Source organism: Chiloscyllium plagiosum, unplaced genomic scaffold (genome assembly GCF_037043375.1).
Source record: "Chiloscyllium plagiosum isolate Xiang-an unplaced genomic scaffold, Cpla_swu_hap1 HiC_scaffold_14, whole genome shotgun sequence".
In the NCBI taxonomy this organism is placed as follows: domain Eukaryota; kingdom Metazoa; phylum Chordata; class Chondrichthyes; order Orectolobiformes; family Hemiscylliidae; genus Chiloscyllium; species Chiloscyllium plagiosum.
Genome location: NW_028270152.1, coordinates 36767165 through 36790338, shown reverse-complemented (window position 1 = coordinate 36790338; position 23174 = coordinate 36767165). Strand labels below are relative to the sequence as shown.

The 23174-nt window shown below is 39.3% G+C and overlaps 2 protein-coding genes across 4 annotated transcripts in view; one reads left to right on the top strand and one right to left on the bottom strand.

Annotated features, from left to right (window-relative positions):
* lrtm1 (leucine rich repeat transmembrane protein 1) overlaps positions 1 to 11981 on the top strand; it is a 43888-nt gene extending 31907 nt beyond the window's left edge. Inside the window, exon 3 of the mRNA XM_087994309.1 lies at positions 11181 to 11981. Coding sequence (XP_087850435.1) covers positions 11181 to 11224 — 44 coding nt within the window. The 3' untranslated portion in view covers positions 11225 to 11981. The remainder of the gene's footprint in view (positions 1 to 11180) is intronic.
* The window catches only part of cacna2d3a (calcium voltage-gated channel auxiliary subunit alpha2delta 3a), a 953727-nt gene that overhangs the window by 220020 nt on the left and 710533 nt on the right, over positions 1 to 23174 (bottom strand). For all 3 annotated transcript variants that reach the window (XM_087994307.1, XM_087994306.1, XM_087994308.1), the window contains one exon: positions 6291 to 6412. In XM_087994307.1, the coding sequence (XP_087850433.1) occupies positions 6291 to 6412 (122 nt within the window). The remainder of the gene's footprint in view (positions 1 to 6290; positions 6413 to 23174) is intronic.

Here is a 23174-nt window from a genome sequence, read left to right as displayed (position 1 = left end):
CCTGTTCCCTGGATGCTGCCTGACCTGCTGTGCTGTTCCAGCAATAAAGTTTCAACCATAATCTTGTAGGGGCAGCAATAGGTGAAAAGCATAAAAGGAGAACGTTCTTCTCCATGCTTTGAACTATAACTTCTTTACAAAAAGAAAACAGCATTTGGTCAATCGTGCTTTTCAACATTTGCTACAGTAAAAGTCTTAAAATGTGAAATCTTGATGTGTCATTCTTTCAGGTTGCACCTGAAAGTTCAAATTCCTTTTTTTTAAATATTATTGGTATCCGTGGAGATCGTAATAAATGGCAACTCTTGGAATAGTGACAAATGAGGAAGGATTTCAGACACACAGCAAAGAGCAGGCCCCATGGAAATCAGTCATGAGAGGAAGATGGATTATTTGAAATATGAGACATAAAAGAAGGAGTGACTTGAACATGAGGGAAAGGGGAATGGATTGGGTTGCTCTGTTTAATTCTGTTAAGAGTGGGTGGCATTACTCTTCTTGTTTTATTTTCCTCTATCCGTCACACTTAAATGATTCAGTATACTTTGTCATTAGGCCAGTTAACCTTTACCATTTATGGTTTTGGTCAGAGATCAGCTGGGACTATTCTGTGGCATTTTTAATGAATTTGTATGATGGATGGGACAGCATTGGACATTTAATACATGTTCAGCAAATTACTTAATGGTAGCTTATTTTCTAACATTTCTCAGTATGAGATGCTATTTGAATATTGAACGTCAATAAAAAAAGTTTGTTTACTCATGTTTTAGTCATCAGTTTCAGTTCATCAGCATTTATCTCAAATCCTATTTGCTGCTTTCAATCCAGTTTGAACAAAATTTCAGAATAAATTTTATAAATAAATCTTTCGCTGGTATAAAATGTTATCCTACCAACCTGATGTACGACTAGTAGATTCACTGGGGCAAATCCAGCCTTGGACAGAAGCCAACCTCAGTCTTTGATCTACATTTCATATCTGAATGCCAGTGTGATGATCTGGTGCAATCACACTGCTGTCATTGTACATCTCCTAGACCTCTATATTTACATAGTTATGAAACATATTTATGGCTAATCGTTATATTCTTATTTATAGAGATAACCTTTTGTTGTTTTAATCTCTTTGGATAGAGTGCCAACTGATGGCATGAATCTGATATAATGGAAATGCTTTCTTTTTGTGGTAAATGTCAGACTGTAATGATTGCATGACTGTATACCTGACTGTGTCTGTGTAAAATATAAATTATACAGTGAAAATTATTTGTGGTTCTTGAGGACATCAGCATTATTTGTGCTATGTCAAAAATAATACAACAACATAATCTAGGTGGACCAACATATTCCATATACAGTAGTTGGCATTTCATTCAATGGCACTATTACATCATTCCTTACTTTAAGGACAAAGCAAATTTTAATTTATATTATAACAACTGTAACTTCTTAATGTGACTTTTTATTTTAGATTCTATAGTTTATTTAGAGGATACCATGAATGCAGAAGTGTAAAGGGAAGGTGTGATAGATGCAGGGACTATTTCTATATAAACTTTCTTATCTGAATAATCTATAAAACTCTTCGCAGAATCACTTTGCTGTTAAATATTCATAGTTACTTATTGCAATGCCTTTCATGTGACAACTGTAATTTAGAAAGGATGGAAGGATCCTTGAGGGGTCCAGTGACAATTTACTAGACTGGTTCCAGGGATAAGAAATGGTGGTTATGCATTATGCCAGAAAAGCTGGGAATAGGGATTAATGGAAGTTTTGATAGAGATGTTAATTAATTCCTGCAACTAGATGATTTTCTTAGTGCAGTGTGTTGAGGAAAATTATGTGAAGAGAAAGAACTAATGAATAATCCTGTTATAAAAACTTTTAGGGAAATTTTAACAGGATAGAATTTTCCATTAGATTTGAACATAATGTAACACAATCCAAACCTAGGGCTATAAACCCAAACAAAGGAATTTATTAGTTCTGGTCAGTTTTGGAGTTGGAGGTAGTCAGCGATGGTTCACTAGATTGATTCTGAATATGGAAAAGTTGAATAGATTGGGCTTCTACTCATTGGAGTTTAGAACAAGAGGCGACCTTACTGAAACATGTAAGATTCCTAATGGGGCTTGACATGGTAGATGGAGAGGGACTGTTTCCTCTGGGTGGAGTCTGGGCATATTCTCAGAGTAAGGAGCAAGGAGTTGTCCACTTAATATAGCGATGCGGAGGAATTTGTTGTCTCAAAGAGTAGTGAATTTGTAGAATTCTCTACCACAGAAGGCTGGGTCATTAAGTGTATTCAGAGCTGGGATAGTTAGATTTTAATCTGTAAGGGGGATTACATGTTATGGGGATAAGGCAGGAAAATAGAGTTGATGATTACCAGATCGATGGTAATTGAATAGCTTACTTGTGCTCTTATGTCTTGTTGTCCTTGAAGGACAAGTTGGCATTTAAAATCCATTTAAATGTACAACAAGCAATGGTTAGTATTCAAAGAAATAGTGCATTATTTACAGTAAACATACACTCCTTCAAGACCCAAGAACAAAAAGGGAAAAGTCAGTTAACTGTGACTAACAAAAGAAACTAAAGATGATATTAGATAAAATGAAGCAGCTTATAAAATTACTAAAAATATAGTAAGCCTGAGGATTGGAAGCATTTTAGAATTCAGTGAAGATGAACCTAGAAACTGATAAAGAGAAGTTGGCTATGTATATAAACTAGCAAGCCACATACAAAGAAAAAGGCTCTAAACATTTCTACAAGTATGATAAAGGGAAAAAAAAATCAAAGACAAATGTGCATCCATTACAGACACAAACAGGAGAATTTATAAGGGGAAATAAGAAAACAGTTTAAATGGGAACAAACGACCTAAAATCCAGAAATGAGGTGAGAGTGACAGATCTTGACATCAAGACTGTAACTGACCAAGCGTGGCATCAATAAGCTCTAGCAAAACTAAAGTCAATAGGAATCGGGGAAAAACAATCACCGATTGAAGTCATATTTGGTGGATAGGAAGATGGTTGTGGTTGTTGGAAATCAGTCATCTCAGCTCCAGGATGTCTCTTCACCAACTCCTCAGGGTTGTGTTCTCAAGCCAATTTTCTCTGTTTGCTTCATAATCAACTGACTCCTATTATAAGGTCATAAGTGGCCATATTTGTTGATGATTGCACAATGTTCAGCACCATTCATGACTCCTCAGACATTTAAGGCAGTCCATACCCAAATGAAACTAGACCTGGACAACATACAGGCCTGGGCTGACTAGGAAGATGTAAGGTTCAAACTACACAAGTGCCAGATAAATACAATCTGTAGCATGACAAAACCTAACAATCATTGCTTGACATTCAATGTGACATTACCATTACAGAAATCCCCATTATCAACAACATGATGTTACCATCCACCAGGTCAGAGGCTAGGAATGCTGCAGTAAAACCTCACCTCCTGACCAGAACCTGTCCACCATCAAGAAGACACAGCATAGGAGTGTGATGGAATGCTCCCCATTTGCTTGGTTGAGAGCAGCTCTAATGGCATTAAAACTTAACAACATTTAGGATAAAGCAGATCAGTTGATCCTGAAACATCCACTCTCCCACCACTGACACACAGTAGCAAGAATGAGTGCCATCCATAAAATGCATTGCAGAAATTCTCAAAGGATCCTGAGATAACTCTTTTCAAAGCCATGGCCAATATCATCTCGAATGACAAGGGCAGCAGATACATGGGAACACCAGCATCTGCAAGTTCCCCTCAAAGCCATTCATCATCCTGACTTGGAAATTACATGGTAATTTCTTCAGTATTGCTGGATCAAAATCTTTCCGTAATAGCATTGTGGGTCTACCTAGAGGTAACGGTTTGCAGTGGTTCAAGAAGGAAGCACACCATCACTTGTTCAAGGGAATAAATGCTGCCAGCCAGTACAGTCCACATCCCTGACTGAATTCAAAGAAAGTAACTTTCAAAATGCTTAAAGGACTATATAAGATCAATGCAGAAAGAATGTTTCCTCTGTCTGTTGGATGTTTCCTCTGCCTCAGAGAAAGGGACAAGCCATTTAACACTTCACACAGACAATAGTGCATCTTTGGAATTCTGTACCACAGAAAGCTGTGGAAACTCAGTCATCAAGTATGTTCAAAACCGAAGTCAATAGATTTCAGGTTACTGATGACTTCCAAGGATATGGGATAGTGTAAAATGGAATTGAGATAGATCAGCCGTGATATAGTTGAAAAACAGAGCAGGTTTAAGGGTTTGACTGGCCTAATCGTATTCTTATATTCCAACGATCAAGGCAGGTTTAGTTGAGAAAGCTAGATAAAGAAAGAATGCTTCCATTAGGTTTAAGGTTTTGGGCAAAAGATGCACAAAGGTGTGTGTAAGAAGCATTTTCTAATGAAGTGATTGATAATTTTTTTGAATGGAGTGATTGATAATGACCTGGTACTCTCTGCCTAAAGGGATGATGAATGATTTCTAAAGGACATTAGTTGTGAACTTGAAGAAAATATATGGGGTTATGGGGATGGAGAGGGAAAATATGACTTATTTAATTGTTCTGCAGAAAGCTGGCAAGTAATCAATGGTCCAAATTAACTCTTTCTGTGCCTTAATAACTCCTATAACACTACTGTGCAACTGCACATAGGCAAAGATTTATAGAATGTTAAACTATTGAAGAATCAGCCAGCAATTTGGTCATATGTCCTTTCTCTATAGTCAATTCATTAACAAGTGTGAGGTGCTGCATTTTGGGAAAGCAAATCTTAGCAGGACTTATACACTTAATGGTAAAGTCCTAGGGAGTGCTGCTGAACAGAGACCTTGGAGTGCAGGTTCATAGCTCCTTGAAAATGGAGTCGCAGATAGATAGGATAGTGAAGAAGGCGTTTGGTATGCTTTCCTTTATTGGTCAGAGTATTGAGTATAGGAGTTGGGAGGTCATGTTGCGGCTCTGGTCTCCTTCCTATTGGAAAGATATTGTGAAACTTGAAAGGGTTTAGAAAAGATTGTTGCCAGAGTTGGAGGATTTGAGCTATAGGGAATGATTGAATAAGCTAGGGCTGTTTTCCCTGGAGTGTCGGAGGCTCTTATAGAGGTTTATAAGATCATAAGGGGCATGGATAGGATGAATAGATAAAGTCTTTTCCCTGAGGTGGGAGAGTCCAGAACTAGAGGGCTTAGGTTTTGGGTGAGAGGGGAAAGATATAAAAGAGACCTAAGGGGCAAACTTTTCATGAAGAGGATGGTACATGTGTGGAATGAGCTGCAAGAGGAAGTGGTGGAGGCTGGTACAATTGCAACATTTAAAAGGCATTTGGATGGGTATATGAATAGGAAGGGTTTGGAGGGATATTGGCCAGGTGCTGACATGCGGGACTAGATTGGGTTGGGATATCTGGTTGGCAAAAGGGTCTGTTTCTGTGCTATGCATCTCTATGACTCTATGACTCTAAGTGGTAGTGGTTATTCATCAGTTAGATAACATCTTTTTTTGGAACTGAAATTGCACAGGAAACTTTGAAGTCAGGTCTGATCTGAATACAACAATGGTATTATTCTCTGACAGCACACTCTAAGTTCATTTTGTTGAACATTGGACTTCTGCTCAAAACAACAAAACAATTTACAGACACAAAATAAAACAATGTCAGAATCACAATACCGAATTACAGCTTTCATGGAGAAGACAATATGAAGACAGATTGTGAACTGCAAAGCATCAGTAAAATTCTATATTCCAGAAATCATAATTAGACTTATTCAGTCACCAGTGGGCATAATTAGGAAAAGTTAGAATCTTGGAACAAGGCCAAAAGGACAGTAGCATACTTAAATATATTTTCTTTGTATAATTACATTTGCTTTATTCACTTCATGCAATCATTGGAAGCCTACAGGTAAGTGATCTGAAGTAATTAAAATAGAAATTAACCTACTTAATTACTGTAACATCAGAGACTGTGAACTGAATATCTATTAAGGCAGTTATGAGAAACTAAATACCACTGCAGAGAATGGGTCAAAATATATCATAAATAAATAGGAAACAGCTGATAAATGTTCCCAGTAATTAAGTAGACAAAGGATGAGTTACACAGCAAAATAAATAACTTAATTGATGAAAGTTTAAATATACTTTAGAAAGACATTAATAAAATACATTACTTTTGAAATGCATAAAAGAGACTGCAAAATGAACAATAAATGCCACCCTCAAGCACTTATGCAATAAAACAATTACTAACCTGTACTAAATGGAATGGAATAGACAAAAGTGCCTGGAAGTTGTTCTGCTGATTTCCTGTACCACAGAGGGAAATGATCTGCAGTGAAAATACTTTCCCTGTCCTTTGCAGTCAAGAAATCTCTTGAAACAGAGAGAAAAAAATGTTTGTCCTATTTTGTTTGATTTGGTTTAATATTGTCAAAAAGTTAGATACAATGATTTTCCTGACATTAAATCATAATTACAACTGTTTCCCCTCCCAAAAGTTTCTACACAAACTGACGAAAACATGGTCTGCAACATTTAAATTAAGTAATTGTTTTCATTAACTAATTATAATTACAATTATTAACCTTTGGAGCATGATTTAAAATTTTAATTCAGCTGAAAAATTTACTGAAAAAAAAGTATTCCCAGTTCTGCACACATTATAAACGTTATAATGGAATGGATTTTGCAATCAGTGCTGAAGGAATACTGCACACAGTAATCGCATTGCCCTTACAGCTGCCCACAGTAATTTCCTGGAAATTTGATTGGTAACATGCAGTTATTGGTCACACACTACAGGGATTTGGCTCTTTTGTGAACAGGAGAGGCAGTGACTTGCCTCTTCAACAAATTAGATTGAAGAATTATCACTGATCCAGACAGAGTCTAAATCAGAAAGTGTAAGTTAGAATAAAAATGATAACAAAGAAAAAATTATTTAGTCATTTTTATACACCTACAATAAAAATGAAATTCTGATAGAAGGCAATGCCACACTTATAAATGTTAGTCTTCAGTACCAGAGGGTTGTTTGACAATGATTAAGATTTATCATTCCATTCAAAGTTCAGTTATATTTGAATAGACAGGGTCTAACTTGTTCTGGTATGTTTCATGGGTTTCTAAGTGGATACAACAAATTCATTGCACAAGTATTCACATGTATTTCAATTTTGAGTCTCCGTGTAAAATTGTTAAAAGAAAAACTTGTAGAGGAGCAGGGCAAATTAGACAGCAATTTCCAGATTTCAACATTTAACTGCACATGAGTAGATGCCTGAAATGCTAATCAGAGTGAGGAAATTAAAATAATTAGTATCAACAGAACAAAACAAATGGATAAATTTAAGAAACAAAATTTGACAAATCCTCAGGACCTAAGGGTCTGTTCAACAATGATAACGAAAGAAATAGTGGATGCATTGGTTATAGTTTTCCAAACTTTCTTAGATTCTTGAATAGCCCCAATGGTTTGGAAGCCAGCAGATGTAACACCACTATTGAGACATAGTCAATTTTCTCAACATATCTTAAAAAATTTGCCTCCTTAACTATTTACTCAACCCTTATAGCATTCATCTCATCTCATTCTTACCATGCACCGTATCTGGAAGAACTTGCCATTAGTCCTGGTTGCATCTTAAAAAGACAATTGTGCACCAGGACAAGCACTGTCAATCTAGAGCTGCCCTGCAGGGTTGCTGATGTTTGCCCCAAACATGGCAAACAAGGGGAAAATTGCATCCCACATTGTGGGCATTGTCCTGGATAGTGAAGTGAAGAGACCATCCTCTTCCTGCAGGACCAGTAGAGGAAGCCACCTCACCAGAATATGCCAGTCTTCTCTGAGGTGATCACACAGGTCAATGCAGTCAGCCATCTGGAAAAATGCATAACACTGTCGGAACAAGGTCAAAGACCTTCTCCAGCTGAAAATGTGTTGCTGGAAAAGCGCAGCAGGTCAGGCAGCATCCAAGGAGCAGGAGAAGCAACGTTTCGGGCATGAGCCCTTCTTCAGGAAAGACCTTCTCCACTCCACCAGTATAAGTGCCACCATCTTCTCTCTGGGAGCTCATAGCCACTTTACCTCTGCTACTGCACCCACCTCCACCAAGTCTCATGCTTTACCACTTAATCATCTGCAACATCTTCCTCACTCACTCTGACCCACCCCCAAACCCAACACAATACCCTCTGTGTTACCTACTCACTCACTCAGGACACCTTATACAGCTTTGTGATCCTTTTATCTTCCTTAATAATTGCCTCTCTCTCATTCCAGGAGAAAAACAGACAACAATAGGGCAGAAAGAGTTAAGACAATTGCGGGCTGACAGACATTGGTCCCTCACCCCTTATGTGCAGAGCATCCTGACTCTGACTCTCCCAAATGGCTGACTGACTGTCCAAACCCCTGGACTGTGAGTGGAGGATGCTCTTGACTTATTTTTCTCGGACTCCCTGATGAAAGACTTTACTTGACTGAGGATTGCTGACAGCAATGACAAGCTTTGAGTCTGCACTAAATAGCATGGCAATAGAGCAGGGCAGTGAGCCTGGAACTGATTTTTCTGGTTGAGGAGGCAATGTACAACGATGGAAGGCAAGGCAAGGCAATGCAAGGTAGGTGTGCTGTGAACATCCAGATAGGCTCAGAATGCATGAGCGCTAAGAGAGCAAGCAAAGAACTCAGTGATGCAACCCAGATCAGCCCATGAGCTGAGTGTGTGTCCCTGTGTGCACAGTGTCCTTGCTGCTGCCTTACACTGACAGTTGCTGGTGCAGCCTAAGGTGCAGCTTTGAATTACAGAAGCATTCTTTAAGTTGACTGGAGATGTGCCATGAGGGTCCTACAGGTTGGCACATGCGGGATGTCAATGTCTGTGCATGTATTGTACATGTGGCTAGTGTCAATGAAGCATGCTCTGAGACTTTGCTGCCTGCTTTCAACATGAAAATGCTTTGAAGCAAGCAGCGAAGTGAAGTCACCAGGTACCCACACTGACTTACATGTTGAGAATTCTCAATGTCTAGCTTGTACAGCAAATCTATTAAGATGGGAAGCTACTTAGATAGATAGAACTACTAATGTGGCATTAATAAGTTCTTTAACATGCTATAATCGCCCTTAACAAGCAACTCATCACTGCCCAGTGAGAAATTTACCTTGCTGCTCTGCAGGTGCAAAAAAGATGCTGTCAAGACAGACCTCGCTAGACTTCTCATGTGATTCTCTCACAAATCTCACCATAGCCCACATTATTCAGGCACCTACGTGATTCTGCCCAATGTAATTTCAGATACAAGCAAATACGACTTCACAGTCACTCATTCAATGTTTTCTGTATTTCCTAAGTGATTGGTTACTCATATGAATGTTCTATGAGTTTGCACCCCATCCTCATTCTCATCTCCTGTTTGCAAGTTCCAACTTGCCAATTCATTCGTCAGGAATTCCATCTCCCACTTTTTACTGAATCAAACAATCCTTCTCCATAAACTTTTATCACTGCTTTTTAACAATAATGTAATTCCCTAAAGTAATGTCTCCTGATTTCAGAACACATGAGAAAGTGGCTAAAGCATTATCAGTGTAAAGCACAGTATTTCTTCCAATTGTTCTGAAATCTCAGTCTGAGACTCCCCTTCAAAGAATATTTAATTTTTGGTCCAATTCAAAAAATATCAAACACCAAAAATATTATTGCAGACATGTGACCACATCAGTGGTATTAAAATGGTTCAGACACCTCCACAAAGTTTTCTAATACAGTCATTGCAACTAGCAAGGTAAGGAGGCATGATGATAACCTTCAAAGCTGTGGACCTTACACTTACAGTCTATATCACATGGGCTGCTCATTCCCAATGGAAGCTTTAATCTGTGCATGTTAGATTTAGACCAAAGAAAAGATGATTCAGGAGAGTCAGAAACACTGTTATCTGCGCATTCATCACAATGTTTCTGCAAGCTTTAAACAAAGTAACCAACATAGTGATAATTTATTCCTAAAATGTTACTTTGAAGACTGCACAGGATTTGACTTAATATATACATTTAATTTTAAATAAGACAAAACTCCATGCTAATCCTGGAGCTGGTTACAGGACACAATAGCAGCGAAATGTGAAGAATCAAGACATCTTAGCACTGAAATTTCAGTCAAGTGTGTGTTTTGTGTTCTTAAATTACCATAATCTCTTGTACAACAGAGTTAATGTTACTCAGAACAACTTATACTTTCCATCAGTGGTTGTTACATCACAGTTTTTTCAGGTACTTTAAGTGGTGAGAGAGAAAAGATTGGAACACTTTGAATTGTCAAATATGCTTAAAAGATTATTTTTGCAAGAAAAAAATATTGTGAAGATTCTGAGTAAACTTGAATTGTTTGTGAATTACAACCCATCAACCATGCAGACATGACAAATAGGCTGCAAATATTGTAAATCAGAACATTTCATATATTAAGAATATTGCTGAAACAATCTTTTGCTTTCAAACCTAAGATACATAGTGAGATTATTAGATTTGCTAATGAGAATCAATTTATAAACAGAATTGATGAAAACAGCTTGGAATCCATTGAACTATAGCTAATAAACTGTTGTCTTTTTATAGTCTAATATATTTTTGCTATGGCCATCAATGAAACATGATCTGCATGATTTGGCCAAAGTACCAAAGTGTTGTGTCTGGTTGCTTCAATAGCTGTGTGCTATTCACTATAAAGGGGAATGGTCAATGCAAAGAAAGAATGCTTGTAAGGTGTCCCAAAATGAGGACAGATGGTTGACCACAAAATCTCAGCTATATCATCTGTTTCGTTGTAGGATTTGACGAATATTTGTGACAACATTTTGTGACAAGGGCTGGACATAATGCTGTAGTATCTTTCTATGAACTGATTTAAAATCATTGAAAGGCCTTGATCTCTGAAACTTTGTCCTGGTTCAAGTTAGGCTAACTGTCCAGAGGCTCGTTGATCATGCTGATTTGTTTTTTGATTAAAGATGGCGGCAGAGTGTGGCTACAGCAGATCTTATTCTTACATACCTTAAAATCGGTCTGCTCTTCTAAACCTCAATTCTAAGTCTATCAGAATTACCAACAATGTTCTTTTAAATCTACCTTCAGGTTTAAAGATTCTCCAAGTGATGAGGCCTGACTGCCTATGCTGAAACCACAAGCCTAGAGGAATCAAGAGCCTACCAGCTTTCCAAAAGCCTGACCTCCTCATGGAAACCTGGAACCAAGTCCAACTAGTGCAGGGACATGACCTGACCTCATGGTGACCTCATATTGAAGACGTCGGATCAGAACATCAGAACAGCAGCAAGACCCTCTGGGGCACTCAAGGCCATGACTAGTGCCTATGACCCTATCGGGAGAACACACTTACCTGTTGGAGTGGCAGATCTCCCTCACTGATACCTGGGATTGATGGGAGCAACCACCTACCCAGGAAATGTGGGAGATGTGCTGGAGGTGTGAGACTGAAACTTTGGAGTTTCAAGTCCTCCCTCCCCAGCATGTTCCTGGTAAACATTCAAACCATTAGAAACAAAATGGATTAAATTAAAGCTAGACTCACCTTCCAAAGGGAATTGAGAGACAGCTGAGTGCTCTGCCTTACAATGGCTCATTCCTTCTACACCTGACAGTGTTTTACAACCTGAGGGTTTCTCAGTTCACTAAATGGACTGCTTGGCATCCTTGGGCAAGGCAATGGGTGACAGACCTGCCTCCTAATCAACACCTCATGATGCCCCGACCCTGCAAGCTACTGCCCTCTGGACTTAGAATATCTTATAGTAAAGTGCTGTCTCTAGTATCCGCTGCATGAGTTCATCTCTGCTATCCTGACAACTAGGAGAAAGTGAGGACTGCAGATGCTGGAGATCAGAGCTGAAAATGTGTTGCTGGAAAAGTGCAGCAGGTCAGGCAGCATCCAAGGAGCAGGAGAATCGACGTTTTGGGCATAAGCCCTTCTTTCCTGAAGAAGGGCTCATGTCCGAAACGTCGATTCTCCTGGTACTATTTGGCTGTATACCACACAAAGTATTACTATATATGACAACTATAAATCAACTCAAACTCTTATATCATTTTCTCCCTTCTTTCCAACAATGCACCATGTACATGTGTTTGTTATGCAAGAATAGATGAGGGAAGAACTATGTTGGCTTGTCTTCCAAATGTGAGAGCTGCCAGTCAGGTTAACTATTGCCTTAAGAAGTAGCAGACAGATTTATCACGGCTATCTGAAATTCATCCTAGATTTTACCAGTATTTTTGTAGTCATCATTGGAAACACCAGAGGATATTATTGTTTTTATTTATTCATTTCTGAAAGCAACAGGAAGTTTGAATATCATTCTTTATCGGCTATCAATAATCCATAAGGGGAAGATTCATTCTTTTTGAATATCTGAAATTCTGATAGAATGTCATTGGAGGGCCAATCCATGTTGACATGCTTATTTTCCATCCTTAATGTGCAAGTTTGTATTCTTTACAAATTCTAGTATGCAAACGATAACCATAAAACCATCAATGATTGTCAGGAAAAATCTATCTGGTTCACTAATGTCCTTTCGGGAAGGAAATCTGCTATCTTTCCTGGATCTACATCTGACTCCAGATACAGAGCAATTTGCTTGACCTTCAATTGTCCTCTGGGCAACTAGGGATGGGTAATAAATACAGGCTCGATCAGCGATGTCCTCCTAGTCATGAATTAATTTAAAAAATACCTTTGATACCAATTTATTGTGACTAGCTTCTAATGTCCATGTTCTGCCATCATGGAATGATACAGTTTTCTATATGCTAGTCCATTTAACACAACTTCTATTGAGACAGGAATCTAGAAGTTTATAAACAACTAACTGCATGCACAGATATGACATCTCAGACTTAGATATACACTCTTGATCATATGTTTACATATATATTCCATTTAACTCATAGTTGATGAACTGACTGACTAACTGAATGCCTAACTGATAGTTCAATGCAATCTTTTATACCAGTGTCACACAACACAATGTCATAATAGATATCTTAAAGGCTTAATACTTTCTGAGATCTGTGCAATAATACAATGCAGTCAGTCTGGTAGTGGTGGGAAATATGACAGCTAATTTCTACATAGAAAGGACCAGACAACCTGTTTCACAATATTCACTCAGACTCCAGTGGAATTAGTACCAGCATGAGTGCACCTTCTCCATCTGTCCTGACTACCACATTTCTGTAAGTGCAAGTTTATAATGAGTTAGAATTGCACCATCTACCATTAATTATAGTTGACAGAAAGGCAACTAGAACCTGCACTCAATTTTAGTATTTCTACTTTTGTTTGTTCTGAAGCCACTTCCTGATTTCTACCATTAGGCCCTCCCAATCACCACCTCATGTCCCCCATTCCTTAGCTGTCTAGATTCCCCATAGTGATCCTTCTATTTTCACTTGTCCTCCTATGCATAGTTTTCCCTCTCTTAATAATTGCTTTCTCATTAATAACCTGCTGAGAGGCAACATTAGTGATACAATGGCTTTGAAATGTGAAGCCTCTTTGACAACAGTGAGGCTCAGTCTTTGCAGTGCTTTAGTGAGGCTCAGCACAAGCTGGAAGAACAGCATCTCATTTTCCACTTGGACTCAACATTAAGCTCAATCATTTTAGAACCTGAACACCTTCCTCTGTGGCCTTTACCAACCCGCACGCTCTGTCACAGCATGGCCTGCTTTCAGCACATCCAATTCATTTTCACCTACTAATGGTCCTCATTATCAGCTTTTCTCCCTCCCTGGAATACTACCAACCATCCCTTTGTGCTTAACCATAGTTCTCTCTCTGGGTGACATCTCTGCCTGTCCTAGCTCTCCTTCCCCACCCCAAATCCCTGTCGTCAGTATACAGAGGAACCTTGATTATCAAAAATATCAATTATCCAAATTTTGGATTATCCGAAGAAGATCTCAAGATCCAGATAGAAACATTACATCAAAGACGTGTTTCCAACACTGATCTCATAATTTGTTTGCAGTGATTAAAGGTGAACTCAGTTTATTGAAATGCTGCTGAGAACAGTGCTGGACATCAATGGGAGCCCAGGCACCGTCTTCAAATGACTGACTACCCACCCACCCTCTCTCTCCCCCCACACTTTCCCTGGAATTCGATACCCTAAACCCTCCAGATAATCTCTCCGACATTGTCCTGTACAGGGCAAACGTGGAACCTATCAAAACGTTGCAATAAAAAGTTGTGTGTGCGCGCGCTACTATGTGGTGTCCGGTCCGGCTGCCCTGGGTGGTGTGGGGTCAGGGGCACATGGGTGGGGGGGGAAGTCTGACTGAGGGCAGGGGCGTGGATCGGGCTGGGGGCGGCAGGGGCGGTGTTGGACTGCATTGGGGGCGGGTGGGGGCAGTGTTGGATGGGGTTGGGAGGGTGGGGCGGGGTTGGACATCGTTGGGGGTGGGCGGGGGCGGTGTTGGTTAGGGTTGGGAGAGTGCGGGGGGCGGTGTTGCATAGGGTTGGTGGGGTGGGCGGGGGCGGTGTTGGATGGGGTTAGGATGGCGGACGGGTGGATGGGGGCTCGCGCGCGGTGTGCTGCTGCCTGGTCTCCTGAACGCGGAGCGGACTGAACAGAAAATAGCGCTCGCCCATCTCATTTGGATAATCAAGGTTCCTCTATAAAATCACTTTTGTCTAGCTACTACCAGTTCTGAACAAGCGTCACTGGATTTGAAATGTTAACTCTGCTTTCCTTCCACAAATACTGCCAGACCTGCTGAATTTTTTCAGCAAGTTCTGTTCTTGTTTCAGATTTCAGTATTTGCAATTCTTTATTTTATTTTGTATGTTTTGTATGAGCTGGATTTGATTTAGAATTGTACAAAAACAGTTCAAATGTACAGCCTGCTCATTTTTTTCATTCTGGGTTGGTTACTTTTTGAAGAGGAGAAAGTGAGGTCTGCAGATGCTAGAGATCAGAGCTGAAAATGTGTTGCTGGAAAAGCGCAGCAGGTCAGGCAGCATCCAGGGACAGGAGAATCGACGTTTCGGGCATAAGCCCTTCTTCAGGCTTATGCCCGAAACGTCAATTCTCCTGTTCCTGGATGCTGCCTGACCTGCTGCGCTTTTCCAGCAACACATTTTCAGCTACTTTTTGAAGAGTCAGTGCGGATTTGTTGGGCCAAAGGGCCTGTTTCCATACTGTAGAGATTCTAATACGATGTAATCTAAAGGCCACATTTTGTATTTTGGATTGAATCCATCCAGTTTGAATTCTATCAGTGCTTTTTAAAACTATTATATCACAAATACATTTTAAAATGTGGATTAAGAGAGCATTACTTCAGAATTGGATGTAAAAGTGAAATATTCAAAATTCTGAAGTGCTGAAACTAGAGAAATGAACGTGAATGATCTGATTATAAAACTTACGCCTATATAGAAAGGCCATTCTATCCATCAATTGGATTATTCAGTGTTTTAGAGTAAACCAAAAGACACTACACTACTTGTACCCAATCTGAAAAGACTACTGTACTTGCACTTAAAACAGATTAGAAAAGGCTGGAGAGTTCCCAGTGTTAACATTTAAAAGGTCCTTGTGCTTTCTCTTAAAGAAAACCCCACAAATTTCCAGGTGCAATATTGCAACCACTTCCTTGTTGAAACAGAACACAAAAATTTTCCACAACTCCTCATCCACTTAATTGGGCATCGAGTTAACTTAATTGGGGTTAACAGCAACCATCTGGGGCACACCCTGCTTTTGGAAATTCAATTAACCAAGCCCAGGTGTTGTAGGACTTGGAACAATAGGTGACACTTTCACAGTAGGTAATACATATAAAATGTTTACATTGCAAAATGAAAAGAGGAAGCAGTTCTGCTGATCCAAATTCCACCTCTGGTAATGTTAAAATTGTCCTGTTTATGTTACAATGGTCTGGAATTTGCAGGAACAGCGATTTGGTGACAAACACTATGAGTTAGACCATTGTGCTTCTCAATTCTCCAGTGGTGAATTCATGCCACAATTTGCTGGAAAAATAATTAGCATACCCTGCAGCAAGCATAACTCTGGGCTGGAAGCAATGTGGCCAATGCGTAGGCACATCTAAGGAACCAAGGTCTGACAGAACAGAGCAATATTAGATTATTTAACAAGGCCATATTTAGAAGCAAGAGTTCTGATCTCATTATGTGAAGTGGGGCACTGTTTGAATAGACTGTATCTAAGGACAGATTTGATTGAGGAGCTTCTACTGAAATAATAATGTATTCTTCCGAGACTTAAGGACATATTACATAGGAGCATAAGTAGGTCATTCAGCCCATCAAATCTACTGGACCATTCAATCAGATCATGACTGACCTGATAATTATAATGATAAGAACAGAATAAAATCTGATATTAATAACTGCACTTTCCTGTCTTTTCCCCATAACCTTTGATAACCCTTACTGATTACAAATCTGTCTATCTCAATCTTGAATATACTAAACAACTTGAACACAAGACCGGGGTTGATGTTCAAAAGGCTACAATGGGTGAATGCTGCTGTATCAGAGGTGTTGTCGTTTGGCTGTGAAGTTAAGAACAGTCATTTGCCATCTCAAGTGAATGTAAAAGAATTCATGCAATTATTTGAAAGAAGAGCCCAAGAATTCTTGCGGGTGTCCTGGCTAATATTTATTCCTCACATATAACAAAGTATCTCATTTTACTATACTGTTGGCTGTGGGATTCTTGTATGCAAATTGACTGTCCGTTTTCCTCCCTGACATTAAAATATTTAAAAGTAACTCATTGACCGCAATGTTGGGATATCCTGAGGTCTTGAACAGTGCCATATAAATGTCTTTATAAATGTATACATTAGCTTTAAAAGGTCACCATAGAACAGTCTTCCTAGCCATGTTTCATTATCAATTGCAGTTCATACTTCACGCTTATTGCAGAAGCTCAATAAATACACATTTAAAATTGTCAGTTGTATGGAAACAGCACACGAATGAACTCATCGTATAAGGCAGTTCGGACCTGAATGGGCCAACAAATGAGATTGGTTCTGTAGTGATTTTAATGAGGTGAGCAGCTGGGCATGAGTTCTTTGTTTGGGGCTGTTAACATGGTCCAATCAGGGAGCCCAGGCTGACACATGAAAAAAGGCTGAGTATCAGACATACTGACACTCTGGTACCTGAATTGGAATGAAGCAGTATGACATCAAGGGCTGTTCATGTGTACATAAATGGTGACTTGCTGATGGGATACTGGCCTGTGTGGAGTTATTTCAAGATACTGTAGAAAGGACTACAGTATCTTGTGGTGCAGTTGTAGCATCCTTACCTCTGGACCAGAAAGTCTGGATCAAGTCCTACCAACAACTGAAATGCCATACCATGATGAGAAAGAACTGTACCTGAGAGGAGCTAAGCAATATCCTAACCAGAGTTTCTAGAGAGTTGTTAGAATTCTGCGGTTATTACCAATTCTGTATGAGAATGTTTCAGTGGCTGTAAGTTGAGCTTGCTGTTAAATTGAGCCTAATATCTTTCAAGAGACAATCATGTATCTTAGTTGTATTGTGACTAATTATTGAGTAATATCCAATAATCCTTAATGTTTATCAAGACTAAGCCGACTTCCTGAGTAAGATGTCATGTGGCCATCCTTCCACATATGGTGTCAATGACTGAGAAAGATCAATGGCCATGAATATACACAATACATCCCAGATAGGCAGAAACCAACACATGGTGACCAAAGTTAGAGTCTGAAAATTTACCTTAGCTACACTATATATGAGATCTAAGTTCTATTTTCAGGCAACTTGCTGACGAGCTGAATACTTGACTGAATCTGAGCCCTCTACTACCACTGAGTCATAACTTAAGGTCTGTGTCAGTCACAGTGGTATTAATTTAGCAAAATCAACCTCACTTTGTTATTAATGGAGTCGGCGAGCTTGTCACAATTCTGGATCCCTCTCCTCAGTAGTATCACTAGGAAATGGGAATCCATTGATTAGATCACCCAATAGAAATGTCCACAAATTCCCCTTTCTTTCACTTTCAAAACAAGTGATGTGCCTTGTCATTTCAGAATATCTGGTATTAGATGTAAATTACAAATTGTGGATGTAAGGCTCACAGTAGTGTTTGAGGATGAGGCTATGAAAGTTAGGTATGTGACCTAACTGATAGAGATTGACGATAAGTAACTGATAGTGGTATTGTGTTATTGAGCAATATCTGAGACTAATGATGCTAATGGTCAGATATGAAATTTGAAAAAGCATTTACTGATCTTGACTACTCAGATGTTGTTATTGAACTTCTTGTTGACTACATCCTGGTCCTAAGACTTAACTCCTACTGTTAACTGGTTGTCCAGCATGTGCAGTCCTCACTTTGACTGGTTGTCTGGGTGACTTGCCTTCTGGCAAATTGTCAGGAGGTCACCTGACAGTCCATGGATGTTATAAACCTCTCATGCTTGACCAAGGCCTCCAGTGCATCAACAGAAAATCTTGTAATCTGTTTGCAATTGTTGTATCTTTCGTAGGTCACAATCAGATGGAGAATCTTTTCCTTATTTATTCATTGCTGGTGAGGCCAGAATTTATTGCCCATTCCTAATTGGTGATAAGCTGCCTTCTTGATCTGCTGCAGTCCATATGGTGTAGGTAAACCTACAATACTGTGAGAAAGTTTGACCCAGTGACAGTTGATAAGACTAATGCTGGAATAATGCACTGTTATTCTAGTCTCATTACTCCAATGCTTCATAACAGCTTATGAAAATACATTTTTTTCCCAGTTAACAAGATAACCAATTAAGTCCCTCATTTATATCAGGTTTTATGCAAAAATATCCATAATACATGTTTCTTAATAAATACAATTAGGGTTAATTATTAAACAAAACATATTCAATATAGATGCAATTAATTGGTTGACATACACAGTAAGTAAAATAAAAGTACAAATACTTATCACAACAAATATCCTAAAACACAAATGCATTCTTCAGGAAAAGAGGGGAAAATGGCTTTCTGGAGAAAGAAACATTTCTGACCAATGGATTATTCTTGAAAACAAAGGATAAAGTGCAGAAAGCTTGAAAATTTGTTGTGCTGAAGTTCTGGCATGTGTGGTCATCAGTAATCATACACAGTTGTTGCTGAAGTCCTGCAGAGAGATATAATCTTGAGAAATGTTTTCAAGTACTCCTTCAAGAGAACAAATGAGTTCCTGAACTAATGTGGAAGCTTTTCTTTTCAGAAATTGGAAAGGTCACCTGGGCCGTTTGTTCGTAGTAAGCTTTCTTCCAATTAAGTTTATTCTTAGCAGGTTTTCCTTCTACTGAACCAGATAGAACAAATACCTCTCCAATCATTAGACTGAGTTTTTTGAAGAAGTAACAAAGAGGATTGATGAGGGCATTGCGGTAGATGTGATGTATATGGACTTCAGTAAGGCATTCAACAAGGTTCCCCATGGGAGGCTGGTTAGCAAGGTTAGATCTCATGGAATACAGGGAGAACTAGCCATTTGGAGATAGACCTGGCTCAAAGGTAGAAGACAGAGGGTGGTGGTGGAGGGTTGTTTTTCAGACTGGAGTCATGTGACCAGTGGAATGCCACAAGAATCAGGGTGCTGGGTCCACTACTTTTCATCGTTTATATAAATGATTTGGATGTGAGCATAAGAGGTATAGTTAGTAAGTTTGCAGATGACACCAAAATTGGAGGTGTAGTGGACAGCAAAGGAAGTTACCTCAGATCACAATGGGATCTTGATCAGGTGGGCAAATGGGCTGAGAAGTGGCAGATGGAGTTTAATTTATATAAATGCTAGGTGCTGCATTTTGGCAAAGCAAATCTTAGCAGGACTTATACACTTAATGGGAAGGTCCTAGTGAGTGTTGCTGAACAAAGAGACCTTGCAGTGCAGGTTCATAGCTCCTTGAAAGTGGAGTCGCAGGTAGATAGGATAGTGAAGAAGGCATTTGGTATGCTTTCTTTTATTGGTCAGAATATTGAGTACAGAAGTTGGGAGGTCATGTTGTGGCTGTACAGGACATTGGTTAGGCCACTGTTGGAATATTGCATACAATGCTGGTCTCTTCCTATCGGAAAGATGTTGTGAAACTTGGAAAGGTTCAGTAAAGATTTACAAGGATGTTGAGCTATAGGGAGAGGTTGGATAAGCTGGGGCTGTTTTCCCTGGAGCGTTGGAGGCTGAGGGGTGATCTTACAGCGGTTTATAAAATCATGAGGAGCATGGATAGGATAAATAGACAAAGTCTTTTCCCTGGGTGGCAAGTTCAGAAGTAGACGGCATAGGTTTAGGTTGAGAGGGGAAGAATATAAAAGAGACCTCAGGGGCAACATTTTCACGCAGAGGTTGGTACATGTATGGAATGAGCTGCCAGAAGAAGCGGTGGAAGCTAGTATAATTACAACATTTAAAAGGCATCTGGATGGGTATATAAATAGGAAGGATTTGGAGGGATATGGGCCGGGTGCTGGCAGGTGGGACTAGACTGGGGTGGGATATCTGGTTGGCATGGACGGGTTGGACCAAAGGGTCTGTTTCTGTGGTGTATATTTCTAGGACTCTGACTATTCAAAACAGCTTCAGCAGGTTGAGAGAAAATTACCAGCCATGTGTACAATGAAATTTTAATGACCCTTATTAAATAAAATATTCCAGGCATATTCACAAAATGGAAATAAGTTCCTTTCTCTGCAATTCTTCAAGAAATAAGCCTGCCCAGCATCTTTATAACATAGTGAAGGACTGACAATATAGTTCCAAGTCAGGATGATGTGTGGTTTGGAGGGGACCACATAGGTGGTGGTATTCCTATGTATCAGCTGCTTCTTGGTGATAGAGGTCACTGGTTTGGAAGGTGTTGTTTAAGGAGCTGGTGAGTCATTGCTGTGAATCTCATTAATGGTATACATTGATGCCATGGTTCATTGGTGGTAGAGGAAGTGAATGTTCATAGTCCAATCAAGAAGGCTGTTACATTTTTGATGGCATTGAACTTCCTGAATGTTGTTGGAGCTGTGCCCATTCAAGCAAATAGGTGTATTCCATCACACATCTGAAATGTGACATGTAAGAGGGTGGACAGATTTTGAGGAGTCGGGGGGTGAATTGCTCAGCGCAGAATTTCCACTATCTGACCTGCTTTTGCAGCCACAGTATTTACACTGTTGGACAAATTCATTTCTGGTCAATGGTAACCCACAGGATGTTTGGTTAGTGGGAAATTCAGTAAGAGCAATGCAATTGAATGTCAAGGGACAATGTTTGAATTATCTTTTGTTGGCGATGATTATTGGCTGGCACATATGTGGCATGAGTATTACTTGCTACCAATCAGCTCAAGTTTAAATGTTGTCCAGGTTTTGTTGCAGAATGCATCAGTATTTCAAAAGTCACAAATGGTGCCGTACCCATCACTTACTCCAGTCCAAATCTCTTCTTTAAGGGTTACAGACTAGCTGTGACAACCACGTCCAATTTTGAGCATCTTGCTGAAGAATGAGCCATTTAACAGCACAATTGGTGCTCCCAGCTATCACAGTAGTTAGTAAGTAGCACAATACTAGCATGGGACCTGACCGGTAGGCAGTAGTGCAAATTAATTCCACATCACAAATCTCCCACCCATTTTGAGGGTATACAATTTAGCCTTTCTAGTATTTTCTTCACCAGCACTTGCCTTAGCTGTTGATCTTTTATTTGGGGATGTTGTTTTTTCTACATGGATGCACTGCATGTTTGGTGCGAAATGCAGAAGAAATAAAACTATTACCACACAGTCACTGCTTTTCAGTTGGATAATTAACTTTGCAGTGGTTATGTGTGCCCTTAGCTTCAACCCTGTATCATATAGCAAGACAGCTGATGTTCATACAACATGAAGCAATGACCTTGTCCATTTTAGTTCAGAATGTTTTTTACATAGCTGAACTCATTTAAATAACAACAAAGGTGTTAACAGCACTACTCGTGCTGGCAGTAACCTTGTAACATAAAACTCGCTCTGTATTGGGAATCCGAAACAGCAAGCACCACTGCATTTGTGACCATCAATAAAATTGCTTCTGTCTTTTCTATCACAAAATGTAAAGGTGAAAGCAAATGTGGCTCAGTGCCTGAAGTATTTTGCATTTTCCTCTGTACAAATATCAAGTGGTTTTGTTACTACTCGTCTACACAGAGCTCATGTCGCGACTGAAGAGATTTCAACCTTTAAGTATTGACATTCGTGAGATAGGATCTCCAAAGCTTGTCTGGGAACAGGGGGTACCTGAGCTTCCCAGCAGTATCTAAATGCATGGAAAGAATTCATGGTGGGCCAGGAGGCAAAATTTCTAACTCCTGTCAGATTTTGAAGATTTTGGAGGCCTTTTCTGCAAAAATACAAGAGCTAAAGCTTTCAAACATTACTCACATCCTTAACATTCACACCATCCTAAAACATATCAGAGCATAAACAGAAATATTTTTTCTTCTATTTGAGTTCAGATAGACAGTGGAAGTATTTCAACCTCAGCTGACCAAAACTGACATAGCTTGCTGTAAATAACATAGAGTCGAATTTCCCAATCTAGTAAATTCAGCCCATTTAAAAACTGCTTTCTTTCCCCTACATTGTTGCTCAAACTCACTTGCATAACAACATACACCCAATCTATCATGAACCGTCACAGTTGGGCAGCATTTTTAAACACTTTTTAAAAAAAAACTTTTGCTGAATATATTTCTTATTTATTTGTTTAATGCAGCTAAAAAATATTACTGCAAAAAATAACATTTTGAAACAGTGCCAATCCAGTGCCTATAAATAATCCAAGTTCAAATTACCCAGAATGACTTGAAGAACAATTTTCTCATTGGATTGAGATAAAATACTCAGCTCCAATGTACAGGTAAAGTTGCCATAGTCTTATGAGACCATAGCGCTGCTCTTAAATTAGAGAGAGAGAGACAGCTGGTGGTGGTTTAACCTGAGGGTCACCATGCGCTAGGTGAGGGGAGAGGTTGAGAAGGAGAATCTTCATAGTAACCTCAGTCAGTGC